Source organism: Eriocheir sinensis, chromosome 41 (genome assembly GCF_024679095.1).
Source record: "Eriocheir sinensis breed Jianghai 21 chromosome 41, ASM2467909v1, whole genome shotgun sequence".
NCBI classification, from domain to species: domain Eukaryota; kingdom Metazoa; phylum Arthropoda; class Malacostraca; order Decapoda; family Varunidae; genus Eriocheir; species Eriocheir sinensis.
The window spans coordinates 4,963,342-4,985,789 of NC_066549.1; the positions used below are offsets into that span (position 1 = coordinate 4,963,342).

The 22,448-nt window shown below is 39.9% G+C and overlaps 2 protein-coding genes and 1 long non-coding RNA gene across 8 annotated transcripts; 2 read left to right on the forward strand and 1 right to left on the reverse strand.

Annotated features, from left to right (window-relative positions):
* Positions 1 to 554: 554 nt before the first annotated feature.
* LOC127009528 (uncharacterized) lies at positions 555 to 1,202 on the reverse strand. Its single transcript, XR_007762034.1, has 3 exons — positions 1,062 to 1,202; positions 919 to 992; positions 555 to 806 (listed from the first exon to the last, which is right to left on the reverse strand). It is a non-coding gene; the product is annotated as an uncharacterized LOC127009528 (long non-coding RNA).
* On the forward strand, positions 1,002 to 12,150 carry LOC127009527 (STAGA complex 65 subunit gamma-like). 4 transcript variants are annotated; one of them, XM_050882673.1, is made up of 9 exons: positions 1,003 to 1,639; positions 2,842 to 2,915; positions 3,723 to 4,054; positions 4,747 to 4,846; positions 5,604 to 5,719; positions 6,266 to 6,500; positions 6,952 to 7,124; positions 7,553 to 7,714; positions 10,677 to 12,150. In XM_050882673.1, exons 3-9 carry the CDS (start codon positions 3,882 to 3,884, stop codon positions 10,762 to 10,764), a joined length of 1,047 nt encoding a protein of 348 aa, XP_050738630.1. In that variant the 5' UTR covers positions 1,003 to 1,639; positions 2,842 to 2,915; positions 3,723 to 3,881; the 3' UTR covers positions 10,765 to 12,150. The 4 variants fall into 4 exon arrangements, with proteins under 4 accessions (XP_050738631.1, XP_050738630.1, XP_050738629.1 ...); XM_050882674.1 differs by lacking the exon at positions 2,842 to 2,915 and having other exon boundaries at positions 1,002 to 1,639; positions 3,863 to 4,054; XM_050882672.1 differs by lacking the exon at positions 2,842 to 2,915.
* A 1,948-nt stretch (positions 12,151 to 14,098) lies between these two features.
* On the forward strand, positions 14,099 to 22,442 carry LOC127009529 (uncharacterized). 3 transcript variants are annotated; one of them, XM_050882676.1, is made up of 11 exons: positions 14,099 to 14,613; positions 14,664 to 14,980; positions 15,150 to 15,402; positions 16,984 to 17,174; positions 17,405 to 17,512; positions 19,274 to 19,450; positions 19,685 to 19,786; positions 20,065 to 20,277; positions 20,379 to 20,566; positions 21,044 to 21,215; positions 22,052 to 22,442. In XM_050882676.1, exons 3-11 carry the CDS (start codon positions 15,213 to 15,215, stop codon positions 22,250 to 22,252), a joined length of 1,542 nt encoding a protein of 513 aa, XP_050738633.1. In that variant the 5' UTR covers positions 14,099 to 14,613; positions 14,664 to 14,980; positions 15,150 to 15,212; the 3' UTR covers positions 22,253 to 22,442. The 3 variants fall into 3 exon arrangements, with proteins under 3 accessions (XP_050738633.1, XP_050738634.1, XP_050738637.1); XM_050882677.1 differs by having other exon boundaries at positions 14,099 to 14,557; XM_050882680.1 differs by having other exon boundaries at positions 14,099 to 14,507.
* The last annotated feature ends 6 nt before the right edge of the window (positions 22,443 to 22,448 follow it).

Here is a 22,448-nt window from a genome sequence, read left to right on the forward strand (position 1 = left end):
TATATAGAATGGATGAGCCAACCAAGTGAGTAAACCAGCCTAACCAGGTGAGCATCATACTGAAATGCAAGAAATGATAATGAAAACGAGAAGAAACAGTTCACGTCGGGAGCCGTTACAAAGGCCGCCGATGCTGGCCTGGGAGTGGACTGCTGTCATAGGAATCACCTTTGACTGCAAAATAGCTCGCAGAGGGAGGGACAACTTGCTCACTTTTTCTATGTATTACTCACTGCTATCGTTTACTTGTCCTTTATCGGCTCCAATACATAGCAAAAACATCAGAGAAACACTTTTAATCGGTACAAATCCTTAAAACAAACGAATAGGGCAGATTTTATAGAAAGAATTACCCCACTGTGAGGTTAACTCCGTTCCTGCTTGTTTGGTCTGGTGTGTTGTTGTCTTGCGGGCAATACCAACCATTACAAAGATCACAGGTGGACAAACTAGAACAAAACCTAGGGAAATTAACATGTTTTCCTCCCCCCTCCCCCCCCCTCCCCCAAGTGCGCATGCGTGGTGGTCAGCAGAGCGACTTATTTCCGCGAGGAAGTATTTTTCGCAACATCGGGCGTCGTAAGGTAAACAAACAAACCCTCGCCTGGCCGCTCCTTGCTCTCCTCGGCTCCTTGGTTTACCGTTTACCGTTGATGAAGTTTCAGGCCTCTATACAGTGACATAAGAAGTGAAAGGGGCTCTGTATATACGAGTTCTGGAAAATAAAAAGGGAAAATCAGCGGAGAAGAAGATAAGAACAAGATAAGTGCAAGAAAATAAAGGGAATAACAGCGGACTACACCCACCTAAGAATAAGACAAGATAAGAACAAGTACAAGAAAAAGGAATAACTGGATAAGAAGAAGATAAGAACAAGATAAGTGCAAGAAAAAGGGAATAACAGAGGACTACACCCACCTAAGAACAAGACAAGAAGAACAAGAACAAGATAAGTGCCAGAAATAAAGGGAATAACATCGGACTACACCCACCTAAGAACAAGACAAGAAGAACAAAGACAAGTGCAAGAAAATAAAGGGAAAACAGCAGACTACACCCACCTAAGAACAAGACAAGAAGAACAAAAACAAGATAAGTGCAAGAAAATAAAGGGAAAACAGCAGACTACACCCACCTAAGAACAAGACAAGAAGAACAAGAACAAGATAAGTGCAAGAAAATAAAGGGAAAACAGCGGACTACACCCACCTAAGAACAAGACAAGAAGAACAAAAACAAGATAAGTGCAAGAAAATAAAGGGAAAACAGCAGACTACACCCACCTAAGAACAAGACAAGAAGAACAAAAACAAGATAAGTGCAAGAAAATAAAGAGAAAACAGCAGACTACACCCACATAAGAACAAGACAAGAAGAACAAAAACAAGATAAGTGCAAGAAAATAAAGGGAAAACAGCGGACTACACCCACCTAATAATAAGACAACCGGAAGCAAAGGGGAGGCCGCTGCGAAGGCCAGCTATCTCCCCGACCCTCAACTGAACTGAACAGAACGCGGCCGCCGGGTAGCCACTCCCTGATTCAAATCTATAGTGATGTAAGCGTCTGCTGCGTCGGGGAAGTGCTGTTAAAAGGCTGTGACGTTGTGGGATTGAGACTGGCTTCATAATTAAAGAAGGTATGTATAAATTTTGGCGGTGAGGGAGGTGCGTGGATAGATTTGCAGAGATTCTCGGAAGTTTTTTGGCCCACCTAACTTTTTCTACTATATTTCTTTGTCATTCTATGGGCCAACCAGGTGAGTAAACCCGAGCCACTTTTGGAGGCATTTTCATTCAATGCTTCTCCATTTTCCTGATCACTTCTCTTATATAATTTTGAAAGCCAGGGCTCAGTAATTGAGTTAGGGGCTGAAGTTCCAGTGGCTGACTCGATCTTATTCTGGTAAATTTTTGTTAAAGATCATCCATGAGCTTCACATATGAACCCTTTTTACTTGACGTATAATGTGTGCTTTCTGAATCAGATAACCATTTTGTTGCAAATCCATATGATTTTTAGGTAATACTTTCTAAGAAGTCCGCCTCCCCCTCCGCCACTCCAGCCCCCCCCTACAATCCAAGACAAGCCTGGGGAACTGTGGGGAACCGGGGTTTGGGGGGGGAAGCCAAAATCACTGAAAAATGGGCTTCCAAAATTTCCCTTAAAAAATCCCTAAATTAAGGAAAACTCCCTACATGTGGGGGGTCCAGGGGGGGGTGCAGCCCCCCTTGGTTAGGAGGGGGGTTGAGGGGGCGAAGCCCTCTTGTTAGCAGGTCATAAAGTTCGGTTTGAGTAGTTTAAATATGCTCCCCACCCAAAAAAAAAAACACGATTTTCCGGCGCATCATACATGTGGGGGGGTCCAGGGGGGGCGCAGCCCCTCTTGGTTAGGAGGGGGGGGTTGAGGGGGGCGAAGTCCCCTCATTAGCAGGTCGTAAAGTTCGGTTGGAGTAGTTTAAATATGGTCCCCACCAAAAAAAAAAAAAAAAACGATTTTCTGGTGCATTATACATGTGGGGGGTCCAGAGGGGGGCGCAGCCCCTCTTGGTTAGCAGGGGGGCGAGGGGGGCTGTTAGGTTATAAAGTTAGGACTTTCCTTACTCTTGAGACTAGGAAATTTTCCTTCATTTAGAGATTTTTCTAGGGAAATTTTGGAAGCCCATTTTTCAGTGATTTTGGCTTCCCCCCCAAACCACAGTTCCCCAGGCTTGTCTTGGGGGGTAGGGGGGGCTGGAGTGGCGGAGGGGGAGGCGGACTTCTTAGAAAGTATTACCGATTTTTACCCGCCCCCCCCATGTCACCATGCAAGAAACTATGTAAAACGTCACAAATCCTTAGTGATGTTGGCAGAAGGGCAAGAGGACAAAGTGGAAGAAGATGGGAGGCCTGCATGAACCGTGTCAGGAACTGAGGTGATGCTTGACGGGCCCATCAAAATAATAGTGTGCATTTGATAGGTCATACGTACATAACCAGTCTTTAACTAACCCTGAGGCATGTTTTTGCTCCACCCAAGTCCACTGCCTGACTCTTCAGGCTGTAGTGGGGACAGACCACCACCAGGGGCACAATCTTTCAGGCAAATCAAATGTAACTTTTCTCTCCAAAGTTCATAAAAATGGCAGCATAAGCTATGTGGAGTTATCAATCTGGACAATCTAGAGCAGGGAAGGATAATTCAGTCATAACAGGATAATTTAAGATTACACCTTTATTATTCTAATGCAAGAATTTCTCTCAAACCTCAAAGAAATATGCAGCTTAATTTGGTGTCCCTGGAGATGTATTTGTAGGTACTATTGGGACTGACAGCTGTGAACAAATTTTTGTTAGGTCTATATCACATTTTTTCTTCTTCTTTTTCATGATGCAATTTTTACTGTACTGCCCACCCTGAGTTTTCAGGAAATAGGGTCTGTTTGTGATTATGCTTATATATAATAATGGTAGTATTGCCATTATTATTATCATTATTACACTGATATTGATACTGATGTTCCCTGCTGCTGCTGCTACCAATACTGATTGATTATCATGAATGCAAAAATTTTAATGATCATTTTATTGATATTGCTAATGACAATAATAGTAATAATGATTACCATTATTATTTATTATTATTATTATCATAAAATGTACCGTAATAATAATGAATTGCCATTATGTGCTCTTGTTTAAGGTGCCAGTGTTGTCATAATCATGTATGGATTTTGTTTCAGAAATGTATGAATAGACAGCATCTTTCAGGCATTACTCAGGAAACAGAATGTTCAACAAATACAAATAATAAATTTGTGAGGAAATTCATAAGAGAATATTTGGGAAGGTGCCAATAATCAACATTGTTGGAGGGAGGCAGCTCAAGACTGGTGCTCAGGATGAGTTGTGCCGGAGGCCACTGGGGTGAGGAGGCAGAGCAGCAGCGAGGGGGAGGGGACGACTGGGGCCTGAGCCCGGCAGACATGGAGGACCTGCTCACCCCACAGCCCCCTGCCCCCACCCCACCAGCCCTGCACCAACCTTCACCAGAGGAAACGCCTTCCTTCCAGATGTGAGTTAGGGTTACTTATATAAGTATGTGACATGAAAAAAGTTTACCATCAGCAACAGGAATCAGACTAAAAAAGGCCAAAGAAACTTGAAAAAAAAAGTGCTTATAACAAGTTACTCTGCTGAAGACAACAAAGAGGTTCCATATGTGCTTCTGTAAGAGTCAATCTCACATAAAAGTGAAACTGACCGGAAAGATTAAAAATTGATAGCTATTTAAAAATCTTCCTGTTAAGGATTGTTTCAATAGCTGTAGAAAGACAATTAAGTAAAGCTATAGGATGGTAGTTTGAAGGGATAGAGAGGCCACCCTTCTGAGGCATATGTTATATGTACTAAGCATACTTACGTGGGAAGGAAAATTAGATTTTTAAAGGCAGAGGTGCAAAGTTTGACCATGCAGTATGTCAGCATGGAAGCACAGATTTTAAGGACAATAAGGAACTTCATTGAGTTCATGAGCTATCTAAAGTTTCAGACCAAAAACCACATACATTACATCATTACATGTATTAAGAATTTTAATATCAAGCATAATTAAGTCAGAGGGGGAGATGAGTTGATTTCTAATAGGTGTTTGTGGTGATAATGATGATCATAATGTTGATGCTATTGATGATGATGATGAATATAGCCCCTTTTTTTTAATATATCTAAAACATTGATTGGCTGACTATATAACTATCTTATCAGCTTACCAGCCGAGCTGTGTCGCACAGACCCCTTGGTGCTTCAGACCATCCGCCTGCTTCAGCACCAGCGCCAGGTGGCCCAGCTCATCGCCCGGGCACAGGTGGGCTGTGTTTCCTCTTTACCAGGGTGCAGCATTATGTAAGAAGTATATATTTATATTATAAGTTGTATGAGATAATCTTGAGAGGTCAGAGTTTGATAACCGTATTTTCACAAGAAGAGGAAAGGAACAGCACGGTGGGATTGAGAGATCAAAGAAAGTGTGGAAGAAGAAGGGGCAGGCATGGATGAATGACAGAACAAAAGGAAGTATGAATTTGAGAAAGACATCAATTAGACAAGAGAAAAAGGAAGTCAGTGAGAACATGGTCAGAAAATCAACCAATTTCATGGAATTATTTATTCGTCTCTGTTTGAATGAGCATTTTAATATGTTTTTCAACTTGCTTTCAAGTTGAGGTATTTTGACTTCTCAGGGTATTGGATTCTTGATATGAAATGGATGATAACATAATGTAATTTATTAGTTTTATGAGGAATAATGTAATTGCAGTCATACAAATATTCTTGGTATTTATTTCGTATTTGTTCTGTTTTTATATGGTATGAGGAGAGACACTAAAGACTGCATAAACAAAAAATAAGTAAAAATACTGCTGTTTCAAAAAATTGATGAAAAAAATCAATTTAGCCTTTTTGTGCCTACAGTGTCTTTCTTTCAAATTGCTGGTGGTCCTTACTGTCAGATGTGCAAAAAGTATCAATGTAACAAAACTGGTAATATTGTTTGTGAAGTAAAAAGCTCTTAGGTCAGCCTTGACTGATTAGTAAGTGCAGACATTTTCTTTCGTGGTCAGAGTCTTGGCATGGACGGTGGCAGCCTCCCCTCCTGCCCGCCGCTGCCAGAGGAACCTGTGCTCAACCGCAGAACAACCAAACCACACTTCCTCAACTTTCTTCCTCCAGAACACACGTAGGTCATGGATTGTATTGCCCAGGAAAACTTGCCCTTACTATCAACATCAGAAGTTGCCAGTATTCCTTTAGTCTTATTTTTTCAATATCTTTTTGAACATTTTAGTGCATCTAATCTTATAGTCTTTTATTAATTATTAATGATAATTTATCAGTTATTTTTTATATTTGATTTGATTTGATTTTTTAAAGTTTATATTTACATACTAGTTAATTTTTTCATATACACTTGCATTGTAATCCTAAAATCCTGTCTTACATTTTGTGTCCATGAAAGAATGGTAGTTCATGATGCCTCAATTTTTTTTTTTTTTTTTTTTTTTTTTTTTTTTTTTTTTTCCCATCAGCCAATGAAGGCTTAAGAATAAGGATGTAACTGCTTATAAAGTATTAAAGGATTTAAAGTATGGTATTATTTTTCAGTCAATATTCAGTGCTTCAGATAAAGACAGTGATTTGAAATAAGGGGTTATTGTATTTTCCCATAATAAGAATAGTTTTGATAGCTATTAACAGTGACTATAATTATTTTCCCATGCCACAGACCCTTCACTACAGGCAAGACCCAGCAGCACATCCTGGAGGTGGAGGGCAGCACTGCAAGGCTCATCCTCCGCAAGGCAGTGGCCACCATCTGTGCCCACGCTGGCTACACAGACACCTCAGAAAGTGTGCTGCGGCTACTGACTGACACCACACACGAGTTTCTTAACAAGATCACTGGGGTGCTGCGTACCAACACTGACAATCTGCTCTTGACTGACCGCTGCCCATTCCATGTAAGTTTTCTGACCCCAGAGCACTCACTATTATGGGTCAGCTTTGATCTTTAGGACAAAATTTAAAAGACAGTGATGTATGAGCATTCATGTTTATACATCATGCCTTCTCTTTTACGTATTTCCACTGCTGTGTCAAATTCCTGATATATTTCTTTGTACCTTGTAATTTTTTAGTAGATTATAATATGCACCATGCCATGGACTTCTCCATCAAGTTTCAGTCTGTTAAGTCTTGTTTAATTTTCTTTTGCTTTGTCATCCCATTCATATCAAGTTACTACAAGTCCAGGAAATGCAATGTCATAACATATCCAAAAGATTGTTATATTTACCACTTTTCTCTTCCAGTATCTCATTTATAAATACATTTGTTTGTTTCTTTTACATTTCCAAGCCTATATTCAAATATGGTTGGCTCATCATTGTGTCTTGCATGTTCCCATACCAGGATGTGGTGGAGAAGACCCTCCATGACGTAGGGATGGGCAGCATGAGTGAGTTACACCAAATGTATCGTGACCGTGTGGTTCTGTACCATGCCAAAGTGCGACAAGAAACCCTGCAGCTCTATCATCACTACCTTACCCTTTCTCAGAACAGGGAGGCAGCCAGCACCCCAGGGTATGGCTCTTCTATGTTTATTGTTTCTTTGTGGCTTTGTAGTCAGGCTGCATCGATACCAGTAATTTTAATGATATTAATACCAATATAAGAATACCCAATACATATTGCCACCACCAGTGATGAAATACACACTCACACTGCCATTACCACCACCATGTTATGTAATACACGATATGGTGACCACACTTTAAAGTATCATCACATTTTTACTGATGCCAATGCACAGTCTTAAACATTCCATAAAACATTACATACCATCAGCTGGTCCCTACCATTTGGAATAAGGTCTTGTAAGTGCTGGACTCATATCTAGCAATACTATCACTACTAATCTCCATTTATGTTTGTCTCATGGTGTGATGTTATCATTCCATTCATTGAAGTTGTCAGATTATTAATGTCTTCATTTACTGTGTGTGGGGAAGGTCACGGAGAGAGAGTGTGGGAGACTGGTGGATGGACGAGTGTGGCAGCCAGCAAGGGGCAGGCCAGGGCCCAGGCATGGAAGAAGCCTCAGTGCCATCTATCAAGAGCACCTCCAGCCTGGATCCTGAGCTGTCCCTTCACCCTTTCTCTGTTCTGAGCCAGTAAGTATCAAAAAATTTCCACCGTTGCAGTTTTCCTGGGTAGGTGATAAATAACATCACAATAAATGTTGTCATAAGCTCCCAGTTAACAGTGCAGTTTATCATTTATGGAAGGTATCTTCTAATTATTTATTTTTTCCTGAAGCCTCTTATGTAGTTTGGCAATGGAGATACGAACATAATTCTAATAACTTCATAGGCAATTATTTTGTTGTTGTTTACCAAAGCCCTGCAATTGTTACAACCTTTTGGAGTGGCAAGGATAATTGAGAATGCCAATCGTGTGTTCAACAGTGAGTTTGAAAAAACTTAAAATGGTTTGGTTTGGTTTGTTAGATTTTCAATATAGTAATACTGAATAATTTATTGTCTAGTATTAAAATTGTGATGATATTCAATATAATTCATTACTACTATATGATTGGTCCTTCAAATAATGAATCTTCAGTTTAATCTGTCATAAGGGTACTTGACGATAAATTAAGTTGAGGACTACAATAAGAAAGTTTTGACAGCACTGCTTTAGAGTGTATTCAAAATAGTGACATGATGATAATGAGCTTGTTGTTCCATGTGTGGGGTTGACCAGCTTTGAAAAAACAAACTACAAGTATTAGTATTACTGAAGTAGCACTAGTATAAATGTTTGTTTAATGGTGGAGGCTGTAACAGGTTGTCATCCAATTGCTCGAAACCCTTTTTCTTGATGCATTTCTAGATTTTTCATAAATTCTCTAATTGAAATAGTAATCCATAAATTTTATAAATTCTTAACAATATTTGGTTTATGAATTTAAGAGTAAGTCAACAAAATTGTTAAATGAGAGTACTGCAAGATCATGATGTATTACTTGATAAACTTAGGGGAGCTTTTTTATTCAGTGTAGGCTGTATGTTTTGGGGAGCTTAAGATTAATCAAGAATCTTTTTATACACAGAGTAATATGTAATTAATCCTCACGCATAGGGGAGGAGGTGGTAATATGGACCACTTTTTTTATTTCAGGTGAAAACACCGATTTTAAAGGGAAATATTGCATCAACAACCGTCATAAGTATGGGCAAATTTTATCCTCTTAACACCTTTAGAGTTATAGTGAGAAAAACTAAATCATTCAAATGCTACAGCTTTTTATTCAAGAAGATCCAAAAAAAATGGGTTGTGGAAAGTGGGGTGGTAATATGAAACAATTTAGAAAATAACAAAATAATATATTCCTCTTTGTGAATGCATAAATAAAACTATTACAGTGAAAAGGGAAGTTTAAGAACAGAAATCACAAATGGAAAAATCAGTTTCACAGCTACTTGGCTACACAAGACATGAGCCCGTCCCCGGCATGCCACACAGTGACCCGTAGTTCTCCTCATTTTGGAGTGTGATTTTTTTATCATATGAGGTCTTTAAAGCCTCCTTGTACAGAGAGGAAGTCAAGAGAGATGGTTTCAAAGCTTTGTGACCTCTATTTGACTGAATTGATGTGTGGGTAGGTAAAGCCTGGAGATACGGAACGGTGGTAATATGGAATATAATACCCAGTCGATCTGAGTGAAAGTGACGTTCAAATGTAACTTTGAATAGATAATGACACCAGGGGAAATCATCTCCTCAGTGCCGAGTGAGGAAGGTCTAGGCAGGACAGGACCTGCTGCTCCCTGAAGAGTAATCTCTCCATCTCTACCACATTTGTTTTTGCAACACCCCAGAGGTGACTCAGAGCTGCCAAGAACTGAAAGGCATATTTTTTGCCCTCACCCACAAGCCTCCACACCTTTCCCAGTCACTTCTTCAGCTTCGTAATGGCTGCCAAGCTCTTCCTTATAAGGTCACAGTCTATCTTCATGAGGGCCATGTGGAGACATCTCATTTCCTTTTTTTCCTGGAGATATCTCATTTCTTTCTTTTCCAATTGTTGCTTTAGCTGTATCTGAGGAGGGCCTCATGCCTCACATGCACCCTCCTTCCCCTCCTCCACTCCATTGGTTCCTCCTCTGCTGCTGCTCCATGCACGAGATCCAACAGGCAGTAGAAGCAGAATGTGTGCCTACAGGGGAGTGAATTCTTGGTGAAGGTGACCAAACAGACTTTGCATTTTGCCAGGTTGTGCTGTAGCCTTTGTTCATTGAACAGAGGTTAGGCTCATACCTAAGGGAAGGCAGTGCTGCCTTACTCTTCCAGTAAAGCGGAGTCCCCGTACCCTGCTGATTTGAATAAACGTGTTGCAAGGTAACGAGCCTGATGTACAAATCTCATGCTTCTTCACAAACAGAAAGTACACATCAATATTGCTGTAATCCTTGAAGTAGACTTAAATTGTTTTGTACTTTCATCAGTAGACATGATGTGTTTTGTATATTTGCTGGTCAACATGTAAATATTTTTTGCCCATATTATTTGTTGTAACTTATAGCAGTAATTCTGCATTTTAGTGAAGGATGACTTTATCCTCCAGTAGAATATAGTACTGGAACTTCTTACTCAGTGTAATCTTTCACATTACTAGGAGGAATATTTGATGTAGAACATTAGAGCTTCTTACTCATTCTAAAGCTTCATGTTGACATTAATTTTGAAACAAAGCAGTATGCTATCATGCTTCCAATAGCTTCAAAATAAGAATCTCATTATCAGCACAGTTTCCATGAGGTCAAATTTATGGTTCACTGCTTCTTTTGAAGTTCTTCCAGTCTTGCTTTGGTTAGGAAGGAGTGTGGATCTTTGATAAGTTAATGTATTAATGTATTTATATGTGTAAACTTCAAATTAAAACAAAAAAATAAGGCCAAGTTTAGGGAGTTTATTGTAAGCATATGGTTATTGCTTCTTTAGAGGCATAAATTTATTCTTCAGTCAAGCAGATCTTAACTGCTGGGTTGGAAGGAAACTTCTACTTTTGACCTTATCAGTATGAGTAAAGTTCTGATAGAAATATTTAGAAATACCCTAAACTTGTTATTACAGAACTGGTGGTGATGGAGAGGAGGCAGTAGTACAGAACTCTCCCGCTACCGCCCAGACCTTCCCCACCTACCCTCTCACTCCTCGCTAGCCATCCGTCCCTCCTGCTCCAGCTTCCCTCACCCCAAAGTCACTCCTCAGCTGGCTCACAGACCCCTGCAGGACTGCCAGAATACTCAAAATACTGTACATATATTGTAATTTAGATAAGTAAGGATTTTTTTAACAAATGGTGATGATATTTTGTTAGTGTGAAAGTAGCAGTTACAATAATAATAATGCTAAAATTGCCTAGTAGTAATAGCAACAGCAACAACAGTAGTAGTAGCAATGGTAGTAGTAGTAGTAGTTGTCCTTTTTGTAGCAGAAATAGTAGCCAAAGGTGACAAGTACTGCTAAAACAGGAACTGGTGGTATTTTTAGTACTGTTATCACAACCAAAATTACTTTTTGGGTTAGTACCACTTGTGGTACTGGCAGTGCTTTTTTAAACATTTCCTCAACGGTTGTGATAATCGATACTCATTAGTGAGAATGTACATCCTTTAGAAAAAGTGTCTGGCAGTGACAGGGAACTCTGATAGATGCCACTCTTAATAGACAAATGACTGAACAGCATCATACATATTTTTGCTGACTGTTATGAACAAAATCCAGATGGTTGTGTAGGTGTGTGTCATGTAAGGTGTCTTCCCACGCTCTGAGCTGAAGCTAGTTTGCACATGGTAATATGTGTATGTGTGTATTTACATATCTGTGTGCATGTGTTTATGTATGTGTTTGGGCCATATTCTAAAATTTGAGAGAACAGATGTTCCAGTGTGTATTTATTTATTTGTTACCTAGTATATGCATGTAAGCAGCATACTCATGAGCTGAGTTTAGTCCCTCCAGAACAGCAAGTGGGATGCTGTTCTGGGTCCTCAAAGGTGATAATTATGGTTAGAGTTCAGTGTCTCTCATTTTCACCACTCGGCTAATGTTCCACTTACATTATCACTTGTGTTACATTTGCCTCCTCTGAATCTTTGCCACTATTTAAGTGAAAACTCAGATACTTTATAAAAAATGCCACCAGGAAGTTCATGCACCACAGTCGTCATCAGCAGTTTTTCAAGAGTTTGAGCGCCATCACTGCCAACATTGCTGCTGTTGCTACCACTGGTATTTTAAAAGTACAACTTGTCCACCTGTGGTTGTTGCCTTGTGAAATTTCCATGTGTCACCTATATCACCTATTGCTCAATAGTTACTCATTTTCATAGTAGATTTTCTGGTCATTTTTGCTTAAATATATATTGAGCACTAATTAATTTAAATGTTCTCATATATACAACTATTTTTGTTCTACATAAAATTTTAGCTGAAAAGAATTGTTTATATTGAATGTACTTTTTTTTATAATAACCATTGTGTAAATAATAACCTGTATTCCATATGTATTAAACTTTTACATTAGAATAGACTCACAACACCAGACTTATTTCTTTATCCATCAGTACCCTCATATTAAATTCAAAGTGATTTGATGACCATTATGTCTAGTTTTCAAATTTACTACTTTTACATCTTTTGTCAGTGAATGCTGGACACCCACATGTTTTTGCTAGGCTCAGTAACCCAGCTGTAATATATGTATTTTTGTAATAGTACAGTGAACTCTGTAGGCTAGTTATTTATCATTGTACAGTGTAATATTTTAGAAATATCCATATTTATGTTTAACTAAATGTATTTTTGTGATATGTCTTAGTAAATATTAAGGTTCTTAATTGTCTGAAGCAAGTGCAAAATAGTGATGGACTCACAAGGTGACGAGCATCGGCCATTATACTGGGAGTAATACGGTGAGATGACCCTAAAGGGGATACACCCAACACCCTCATTTAACTTTGTATTTAGCATTTCAACTGTCTTATTAATGATTATTTTGTTTATTTGCTTGTGAACCAACTCAGTTAATCCTGTCTTGATTAAGGTGCAGCCCTGGCCAGGAACAGCGCAAAAAAGCATCTTGTGGAGTGCTTGGGGACTATGGCCCCATTCACACTGTGCTGACTCTGGGCCATGACAACCCTGCGACTCAGGGTACACGAGGTCCTGGGTGTGAAATATTGATGTGAAAGGGTCATACATGGTCAGAAAGAGGTGTAGAAATGATTGCCGGATGCTGAATCGGCATAGTTTGAAGGGGGTCTGAAAGTCGCTGGGTTGTCGTGGCCCAAAGTTGGCACAGTGTGAACGGGGCCTGAGCCTGATTGATTGATTGATAGTTTATTGTTGCAGGTAAACAACAAGGGAGAAGGGAGGAACATGCCATCCCAACCCCCAGGCAGGACAGAGTGTGATTATACAACTGTACAATAGCAAGTGACACCATCCACTGGGGTTAAACAAGCTTGGCGTTGATGGGATTGGATGAGCATCGGGCAGAAGACAGAGTAGAATGGAGGAGAGCCATAAAGCGTCCAACCTCTCGGGAAGAGTGAAACGGGACGTTAAACGAAATGATGATGATGATGATGATTACTCAACATTTTGACCCAAGTAGGATAATTAGAAATCAACATTGGGGTACAGCTAAGATATAGAACTTGTTTGGTTGGTTAGAGGATTTGGGGTGTCATCACTGTTATCCACTAGTTCATTAGGTCTCCTTGCCAAGAGTCATACCAGAAAGAATAGCCAGGTGAATCAGTGGGTTGGTCGACTAGGGAGTGCAGCTCAGAAGAGAGCGTGCAAGTATGGTGTGCTGATGGAAATGTGGAAGAGTGTGGCTGCTCTTATTATCATGTATGGCATGGCTTGGAAACGAAACAATCTCAACACTATATGACCTTAATGGATTATCCAATTATTTTATTAAATTCATTTAAAGGTAGTAAATAGCTGACATATGAGAGGAAGCGAGAGGTGTTGAATGTACTGGCAAGGTGCAGGGCGGGCCGATTCCACATCCGCCACTACCCCACCCGCCAATTTCTCGTGGAAATACTACATCCGTGGTGTGCCCTGCAGCCAGGCTGTGTTACAGTATTATAATAATGTTCAGAGGGGGGGGGGGGGGGGGGGGGGCTCCCGGGGTAGAGCCTGCGCCTTGCGCTCCGGTGGGGTGCTGGAGCGTGTAGGTTCGAGACCTGCCCGGTGCCATGGGAGTGGAAAGGTGGGCGCTTTCCGACACCCTCAGCCCCGTTGTTGGGCCTCATTATTGAAAGAATTGGGCATCTCTCTACCAGCCGTCTGGGTGGTTGCGCGGCACTCACCGCCTTCCTCCCTTGGGGTATATCCCCAACGAAATACAAAAAAAAAAAATGTTCAAAAGGGGATTTTCAGATAAACATGAATGTATAATTCTATGGCCAGCTCGCCATATCACTGAATCATATATTATGAAGTAATTAAATGTAACAAAATTTATGTACTTACAGATTTCTACAGATTTCCAAAAAAATTGTTGGCAACAGTGTCATGCTGCCCCCCGAGCCGCCTTTAGCAGCAGCCGTCCAGTGCGGGACCCGCCAGCCTTCCCGCTACGGCCGCCGCCCGATAAAAACGTGTTGGGTTCCGGCAGAAAAGCTTAAATGAGAGACCAGAGAATAAAGTGAGGAAAAGGAAATAGAAAACCAAAGTCAGTGGAGGAAAAGAGCAGAAAAACAGAGCCCAGTGCAGGGTGAAGGGCGTGAATGTGCGCTGTGAGGTCATTAAGTGTGCGTTGTGAAGTAGTGAAGAGAAGTACCAAGGAGGACCTAAGAAGCAATACACAGCAGAACAGGTAAAAAAAGAAAGAAGAATAAGAACTGTTGGCCATTTTAAAGGCAATACAAAGCAGAACAGGTCAAAAAAAGAACTGTTGGCCATTTTAAAGGCAATACAAAGCAGAACAGGTCAAAAAAAGAAGAAGAACTGTTGGCCATTTTAAAGGCAATACAAAGCAGAACAGGTAAAAAAAGAAGAACTTGGCCATTTTATAGGCAATACAAAGCAGAACAGGTCAAAAAAAAGAAGAACTGTTGGCCATTTTTAAGAAGCAATACAAAGAACGATTTGTTTATTCCCCGGTACCCATTTGGAAACGAAGAGACAACTTAAGGACACTAAGGAAGGAAGATCAACAAGAAAGACATAAGAAGCAATACAGCCTTTGAATTTGGCAAGGCGTGTGCCCTTTGTCCTCCTAGCAGTCTTGGGTGGAAGCTAAAAATGAGAAGAGTTAAATAATCAAAGGAAAGGAAAGAAGAAAAATCAAGGGTGAAAAAATAAGAAGGGATACAAAACGTCAGAAGTATACAGGAGAGGAATTTTAACAGGTATATTTTTTTTCTCATTCCTGTTTCCTATTTATTTGGTATTTTTTCTTTCTTTCAATTTAGAATTTGGTCGGTTTTAGGAATAGTGTCATCAGCATTTCTCTTTTATTGCCGTTTCCTATGTTTGGTGAGCTTTTTTTTTCCATTTGATAGTTTGGTATCATTACAGAAGTACACGCGTCTTGCTGCGAAGTACACCTTTGTGGTATATGACAACACACAAAGGAAGAAGATGCACGAATATGCCCGAGCCGTGAAGCAGGAGCAGGAGGAGGAGGAGGAGGACCCAGGAGGCAGCAAGCCCTTCACGGTGGTCAAGTTCCGGAGCCTGGACGAGGTGTACCGGTGTGTGCAGCTGTATCAGGAGAACACCTGCACCCACTTCATCAAGTACAACCGTGACAAGCACTTTGGCAACGAGGGTGAGCTGGCTTATTGATGTACTGTAGGGCCTTAGGCATATCATCAGTATATCTCTCTTATTGCTGCTTACTAGTTTTTTTTATTATTATTTATTTCATCCAATTATTAGTTTGGTTGGTCTTAAGAATAGTGTCATTAGTATTTCTTTCTCTTATTGCCACTTTTTTTCCCCTATGTTTGGTGTTATTACAGAAGTACACCCATCTCACACCTTTGCACTATATGAAGTACTTGTGCACATACAACACTGCCATATTGGTTTGCTGTCCCAAATGATTTATTTGTGAGATATCAATGTTTTAAATTGAGGTCTGGTGGGGGGAGTGTATCCAGTGATTTTTTTCTGTATCTCATTTTGGCAGCAGAGCACATATCAGGTATGGTTAGGTTAGATTAAGTTTGATTAGACTTACTTGTTTATAATAAATACATCATTGGTTATTGTCACTGTTGGTCAGCAGCCTGGCAGGTGTACTAGTGGAATTTTACTGATTTAGTTTGGTTAGGTAAATCTGTCTACAATAAATACATGATACACTTTGTGCTACACCGATGGTTGTTGTCACTAATGGTTAGTGGGTGTGCTTCTGAAATTTTACCATCTTTTTTTTTTGCGTGTGTGTGCGCCAATCTTCTCTCTGATATCTTGTTTCATAGCTAATAAGTTCTTTCTGAGATTAAGCAGTGATAGGTTATGTACTATTTTAGCAGTGATAGACCACTATTTTAGTGACAATAGGATGTTATCTTTATTGGTGATAGATAAGTACAGTATTTATGTGAAGATAGTTACCATCCATTTGGGCAAGTTGGGGGTTTGGTTGATATGTATTTTATGGCAACTTTCTTTCACCTCTACTGTTGCTCTTGGTCAAAATAAGCATGTAAATAGCAGTGAAATATTGATTTTTTTATATATATATTATTATGACTAATTTATTTAGAAAATTCATATCAGCAGAGCTTTACACCCTCATTCTTCAGTCGTTCGTGTATCAGTGGGGTGGCGTAGAGAATTGCCCCAGTTCAGCTTCTCAGATCTGCACTGTTTGTGCATTCATATGTATGTGTTTCTATTCACAAGGATACAGAAGTGATTTACTTTATGGTGATTGGTTCTTTAGTTTCAACCATTGGTCCTTAAACTTTTTACTACCACGCCCTCTCTAAAAATGGGTCCTTCCCTCCATACCCCACTTGCAGTAATATGTACATACGAATGCACAAATAGTGCGGAAGCTGAATTCCGCCAAGCTGAGGTGTGTCTAGACAGCAAGATACTTGAGATCTATTCTTGTACTAGAAAGAAACCAGTTGGAAGGCCAGGTCCTTTTAATTATTTCATTCAGTGGTCATATCAGTGATGCCAAGACAATGGCATACATAATTATATGATTCTTCTTTCTAATTTGATAACTCAATGACTGGCACAGAACATTCTGAACCTCATAAGACTCAGTGGTTTCATTTGACAATTATACACTTGTTGATGTTATGACATCACTATCCAAACTAGACATTTCCTTCTCTGTGAAACCTGATGAGATCCATCTTAACACCCTTCTGCCTTTCACCCACAGCCTATGTCCCCAATGTAGAAAAAGGGAGAATACACTATTGGTCCAACACAGGCAAGTGTGGGGTGCCAATAGAGTATGATGGTGTGCCATTCATGCATGTGGGTCGATGGGTTCTCATGTGCCACCAGGGCCAAGATACAAACAAGGGCCACAAGGAAAAATACCAGATACGTAAGCTCCGGGAGCAACAGGTACACACACTTCTTACGATTCAGTGATGAATGAAAATAGGAAATGAATGTTGAAACTCCTTGGCTAATTTATGGTTTGAGGATTATAAATGGACCATATATGATATTTTGAGAAGGTATCAGTCTAATTGTAAGCTCATTTAAGTTCATTTTTGTGCGTGAATATTTTATTACCAGCCATCATTTAATATTCTCCAGGATGTTACTGTCTTTTGCCATTTATATTGCAGGAGAGTGGTGTGAAACCTAAGTCCAGGAACAGGGCGCAGGTCACCAAGAAAGTAAACTGTCCAGCAGAGATATACATAACGCACATCATGAAGTTCCCACAGCACAAGGCAAGCTCATTCTTTATCATCATTATCATTATGTTAGATCAAACACCCATCTTCTGTTTTCCTCTTCCCCATCCCTGTGCTTTATGAAGTACACTCAGTACAGTACTAATATAGCATTTAACCCTAGAACGCTAACCATGGGTATGAGAGACCATGGGTAAGAGGTACCATTGGTATGATTTGGTTGCCAGGTTGTCTGAGTTCCTGTGTCCCTGGTTCGCCTTGAGTACCCCACCTAGCTGTAGTGCTCCTCTGGTCGTGTTGTTTCTCAAGGTCTCTCTTTGTTGCTTGCTACACTTGTTCTGCAGCATACCCATGGTTGGTGATACAGCATGTCATACATGTCATGGTTTGTTGATTTTTATTTAGTTTTCACAGTGGGGATCATGATTTGGGATCACAGGACCTACAACAAGACAGAAGTCAGGAAGGATGATTTTTTTTTTTTTTTTTTTTTTTTTTTTTTTTTTTTTTATTTTTTTTTTTTTTTTTAGTAATATTTATTTTTTACCTGATTTTTTTTAATACGTTTTACGTTTTTCTTTCTGTTTAAGTTTAAGTCAAAAGTCAAAAGTCAAGTGAAACATAAGAACATAAATACATAAGAACATAAGAGAGCGGAGAGCCTGAGGCGGCAGTCCCAGCTGAGCCTACCCCAAGTACTCTACCCCCTAACCACTAATACCCCCACCCATGAATTATGTCTGTTTATTTTTTTGAATGTATGACAATTATGAACCACCACACACCACCACATATTATTCCTCATCCACCACCCTATTAGTAGTCCCTTCATGTAAATTTATTCCATTAAAACTTTACATTTATTTTTTTTTTTTTTTTTTTTTTTTTAAAAATCGGGTATGATGTACCCATGGTTAGTAGTGGTGTGACTTTTTCTAAGGTTAGTGTTCTAGGGTTAAATATGTTATGTTGCTTATTTCTCTAATGCATGTATAAGTAAACACATTATTTATTTTTCAATTCCTACCACCTAACAAAACTATCCTATGCCAGGTGATTCATGCTGATGAGATGTAATGCTAAATTGTTCATAATGATGATCGGACAAGCATGTAACCACAAACTCTTAAGTGTTAGTGTTCCCCCTTTATCTTCTAATGGTATCTTCACACTGACTGCTCTTCTGAACTTGGTAACTGCATGCCCCCACCCCTCCCATGGCTCCACTACACACTATTTCTATTCTGGTTCACCCCTATGCTTTCCAAATCCTTTATCCAAGAGTTAACCAACATCTCCATTTTTTCATCCTTTTTGCTGGTAACCTATGGAACAGCCTTCTTTCCTCAGTATTTCCTGCTGCTTATGACAAACTCTTTCAATAGGGGAGTATCAAGACACCTCTCAATCAAAAATAGACCTCTCTTCTGGCCACTTATCTACGTTTTATAGGAACAGTGCTTATCGCCCCCCTCCCCTCTTTTTTTGTGTTTCTTTCTTCTTTTTTTTCTTCAGCTGTCCTTTGCTGAAAAAAAAAGATTGCAGCTTTTGATGCATGATGATTATTCCAAATTGGTTGCTTTTGTTTATCTAGCTAACTATAATTGTGGTATTTTTCAGTACAAGTTAAACATTTTTCCTCATATCCTGATAGCTAATCAACAGCATGGGAGTGTACAAGATCCTCCTGTTTCCCTCTTCCTGTTGTCTTCATGAGTTCTCCCATCTAAACAAACTGGATACAATTCCTCCATAGTTGTGTTAGGTTTATAATGAGGAAATATCATTCCCTTTCAGATGCCAAGTGCCCTGCTAGCCATCAACTCCTTGCCCACAGACCACATGCGAAAACTGGCCAAGCGAAAAATGGTGAACAGCTTCAAGAGATACAACTCCAGGTTTGTTCGGGAGTCTTGGTACTACGTAAGGTTGCCAGATCCAAGCTCCCACGTAGGCCATCCAGTGCTTGGCCTGGTGAGTACTTGACCTTGTTCCAGATCTCTTAACGTTTTTTTTTTTCATTTGATGTAGTATTGTCCATCAATATTATACTTTAGAATTCAACACCCAGCTTTACGAGTTACTCACTTTTAGTCACATTGCCATACTTAAACAAGCACTTGTATTACTATCTAATAAAGACATTTGTTAGTCACATTATACAGTTAATATCAGAAAACAATGGTATATGAGTGTAATTCTTTGCAGGTGAAGGAGGAGCCGACCTTCAACCTGCCAGATAAGTGCACCATTGAGCTGGCCAGCCACCCTGTACCAACCTTAGCAGAGCCCAAGAAGAAGCCACTCAAGGTAAGGGTGGATTTGGCTGTTTTTACTTACGCATAGATGTTGGCAGATAAATTTCTGAGTGAGTGCTATTTTTTACAAGGAAGGCCTGATAAGTAGGGTTAGTATCTGGGAAATATGCCACATTCCTTCACTTACTCTTTAAGATGACCAGCTCAAAGAGCAGTCATTAATTTGACTCAGTCATTCAAATTTGTGCCTTAATAATTACAATGATATCAGAATCTTGCTGCCCATCAGTGCTTTTTATTATTTATTCTAATATACTGAATTTTCTACAGGGCTCTAAGTTCCGAACCAAAGAACCCGTGGACTCCCGTGTGCTGCAGAAAATGTATGAGCTGACACGCCAAGGAGTGTCCACTGTAAAAATGATGCAAGAAGCTATTGAAGAATATGTGCATGAGGAACTTTTTCCTTGTGGTGATCCACCACCTTCCATGTACCGCAGATATAATCCCACACCTTCAGATATTCAGAATGCCATGTACAAGGTAGGGCAAGAGAATCTGAAGTGTCTTTCTTGGTACTGAACTATTTTGAATCGTATCTTGTTTAACTCTCATTATCATTAATTATTATATTGTTTGTTTAGGTGAAGCAGGAGATGAGGCTTGAGGGGAAGAGCATCCTACAGTATCGGTGTGCAGCCCTGGTAAGGGAGATCACAGAAATGGTGGTGCAGACAGACAGTGAAGAATACCTTAACCAGCTGGAGGAGCAGCTGAGAAACATTTACAATGCTGTGAGAAGCTCTGTACCTGTGCCTGAGGTGCAGTTTGGGTGAGTGTTCAGGACTTTTAGGATAAAATTTTTCTAACCTTTTCCTAGTACTTTGATGCATATGAATTATTTTATATGGAATGCAGACATGATGATGACATGATTCATATAGTGTAGTACAGATAGAGTAATAACTACAAGTGTATTAATGATAACTATCTTAAGGTATGAAGATGAGCAATATTTTTGTGTCTGTCAACTTCTTTTATGGGGAGTGCAAACTTTATTGATTCACACAGTTTATTATAAGTGAAGTATTAGCTAAAAATGTATTAAAGATAAATCTACCTTCAGGTAAATTTGGTATATTTGCAGACTTACCATTCACTGTGGCATTCAGTGCACAACCCCCACAGATAGTAGGGCAATATTTTTGTGTCACTACCAGACATTTTCAGAAATTGACTTTTTACTCTCATGCTGATATAGCTAAAGTGTTCTTCCAAACATGAAATTTCATCTTAAATATGTGGACAGAAGTGAACAAGAGGGAGAAGGAAATAAACGCACACTTGTTGAGGAGCCTGCATCAAGTGGTGAAGTAGAACACAAAGCCAAGCGTGGTCGAAAACAGAAGCGCCTTGACCAGCAGCCAGAGTCAACTGCTGCTGCCTACCACCTCAGCCTGGAGAACCAGTGCAAAGATGGGGTGAGATTTTTTCTACGTAATTTCTCACTTGCTAGTTCCTTCCTACTCTTTTCCCTCTTCCCACTCCCTCTGAATTCCCATCTTTCTTTCATCTTAATTTTGGCTATTACCATAAAGTGATAAGATCCATTAAGCATTCGTCTCAACTTTTGCATCTACTTCATCCTGTCGCAACCTCATATCTACAGCTACATAATCTATTACGCTCCTCATGTCTCCCCTTGCCCATGTATACCTGTGATGATATTAACTTGTGCTGGAAGGTGTTTCCCAAGAACAAACCTCTCTTAGCACAAACATCCACAAGGTATTGTCCATTCTCGTTCACTCCATCCACACCACCAATCTCCCCATTTCCAAGGGATGCTACTCACAGCAGACGTGGAAAAAAAATTAAGAACTAAGGTTGAGTGTGTGTCAACCCATCCTTAGTTAGGGTTTGGCATGTCCTTTGGAGAGGTTTGTTCAGAAAGTGGAAAAGGATCTTTCCTCTCTTGACACCTTAATTCATTAGCTCCTCAAAAGGTTTTCTTCATTGCTATGTGGGTACATGGCATGCTTCCCAGATGTTGATCCTACTCATAGGGTTGTTTCTGTATGAGACAATCCTGAGTGGAGAGGGGACTCTTGTAACTCATGGCTGTGGCATGTTGATTGATCCTGCCAAAAAGGGCTTGAAATGTAAAGGACAGCTGCATGTACCATTGGAAGTGGAGGCAACAGGGGAGTGAAGCAGTGCGCCACCTGGTGTATGCTCCCACTAGTTCGGTATATGAATATGGTCTGCTAGGATATTATTAACCCAGTCTTACTTTAAAAGTTACCCTTTCCCTCAGGAGCAACAGTTGGAACTGGATGGAGAGCTGGAGCAGCATCAGGTCCATGAAATAATTCAGCAGGAGGATGGGACTATCATGGAGGTGTATTACTACCAGCCACGGGATCAGCTGTATGATACAGACAACCGCTACCATGACACTATCATCATTCAGCCAGAGAACATGAAGACTGAACCCACAGTTGATGATTGTCTCTAGCCCAGGCTCACCCACACCCTTCAACCCTTCTCTACCAAAGAACAAGGTTAAATTCCTGTAATCAATGATATTCCATAACTGGCCTTACAACTTTTATGTTGGATATTCTTAGTTTTTCTTCTTAAAAGTAAAGTATATTTTTATTGATCTGAAGCCTCCTGTGGTTTTCATGTAATAAAAAAAGAATATATATGCA

Excerpts from the sequence above, each read along its gene's own strand:
- LOC127009529 (XM_050882676.1), top strand. The coding sequence starts at position 15,213 with ATGCACGAATATGCCCGAGCCGTGAAGCAGGAGCAGGAGGAGGAGGAG. Across the intron at positions 17,175-17,404 it reads GTAAGCTCCGGGAGCAACAG|GAGAGTGGTGTGAAACCTAA; the intron begins GTACACACACTT and ends TTTATATTGCAG. Across the intron at positions 21,216-22,051 it reads AGAACCAGTGCAAAGATGGG|GAGCAACAGTTGGAACTGGA; the intron begins GTGAGATTTTTT and ends CCTTTCCCTCAG.
- LOC127009527 (XM_050882674.1), top strand. The coding sequence starts at position 3,882 with ATGAGTTGTGCCGGAGGCCACTGGGGTGAGGAGGCAGAGCAGCAGCGA. Across the intron at positions 5,720-6,265 it reads TTTCTTCCTCCAGAACACAC|ACCCTTCACTACAGGCAAGA; the intron begins GTAGGTCATGGA and ends CCCATGCCACAG. Across the intron at positions 7,125-7,552 it reads GAGGCAGCCAGCACCCCAGG|GTCACGGAGAGAGAGTGTGG; the intron begins GTATGGCTCTTC and ends TGTGTGGGGAAG.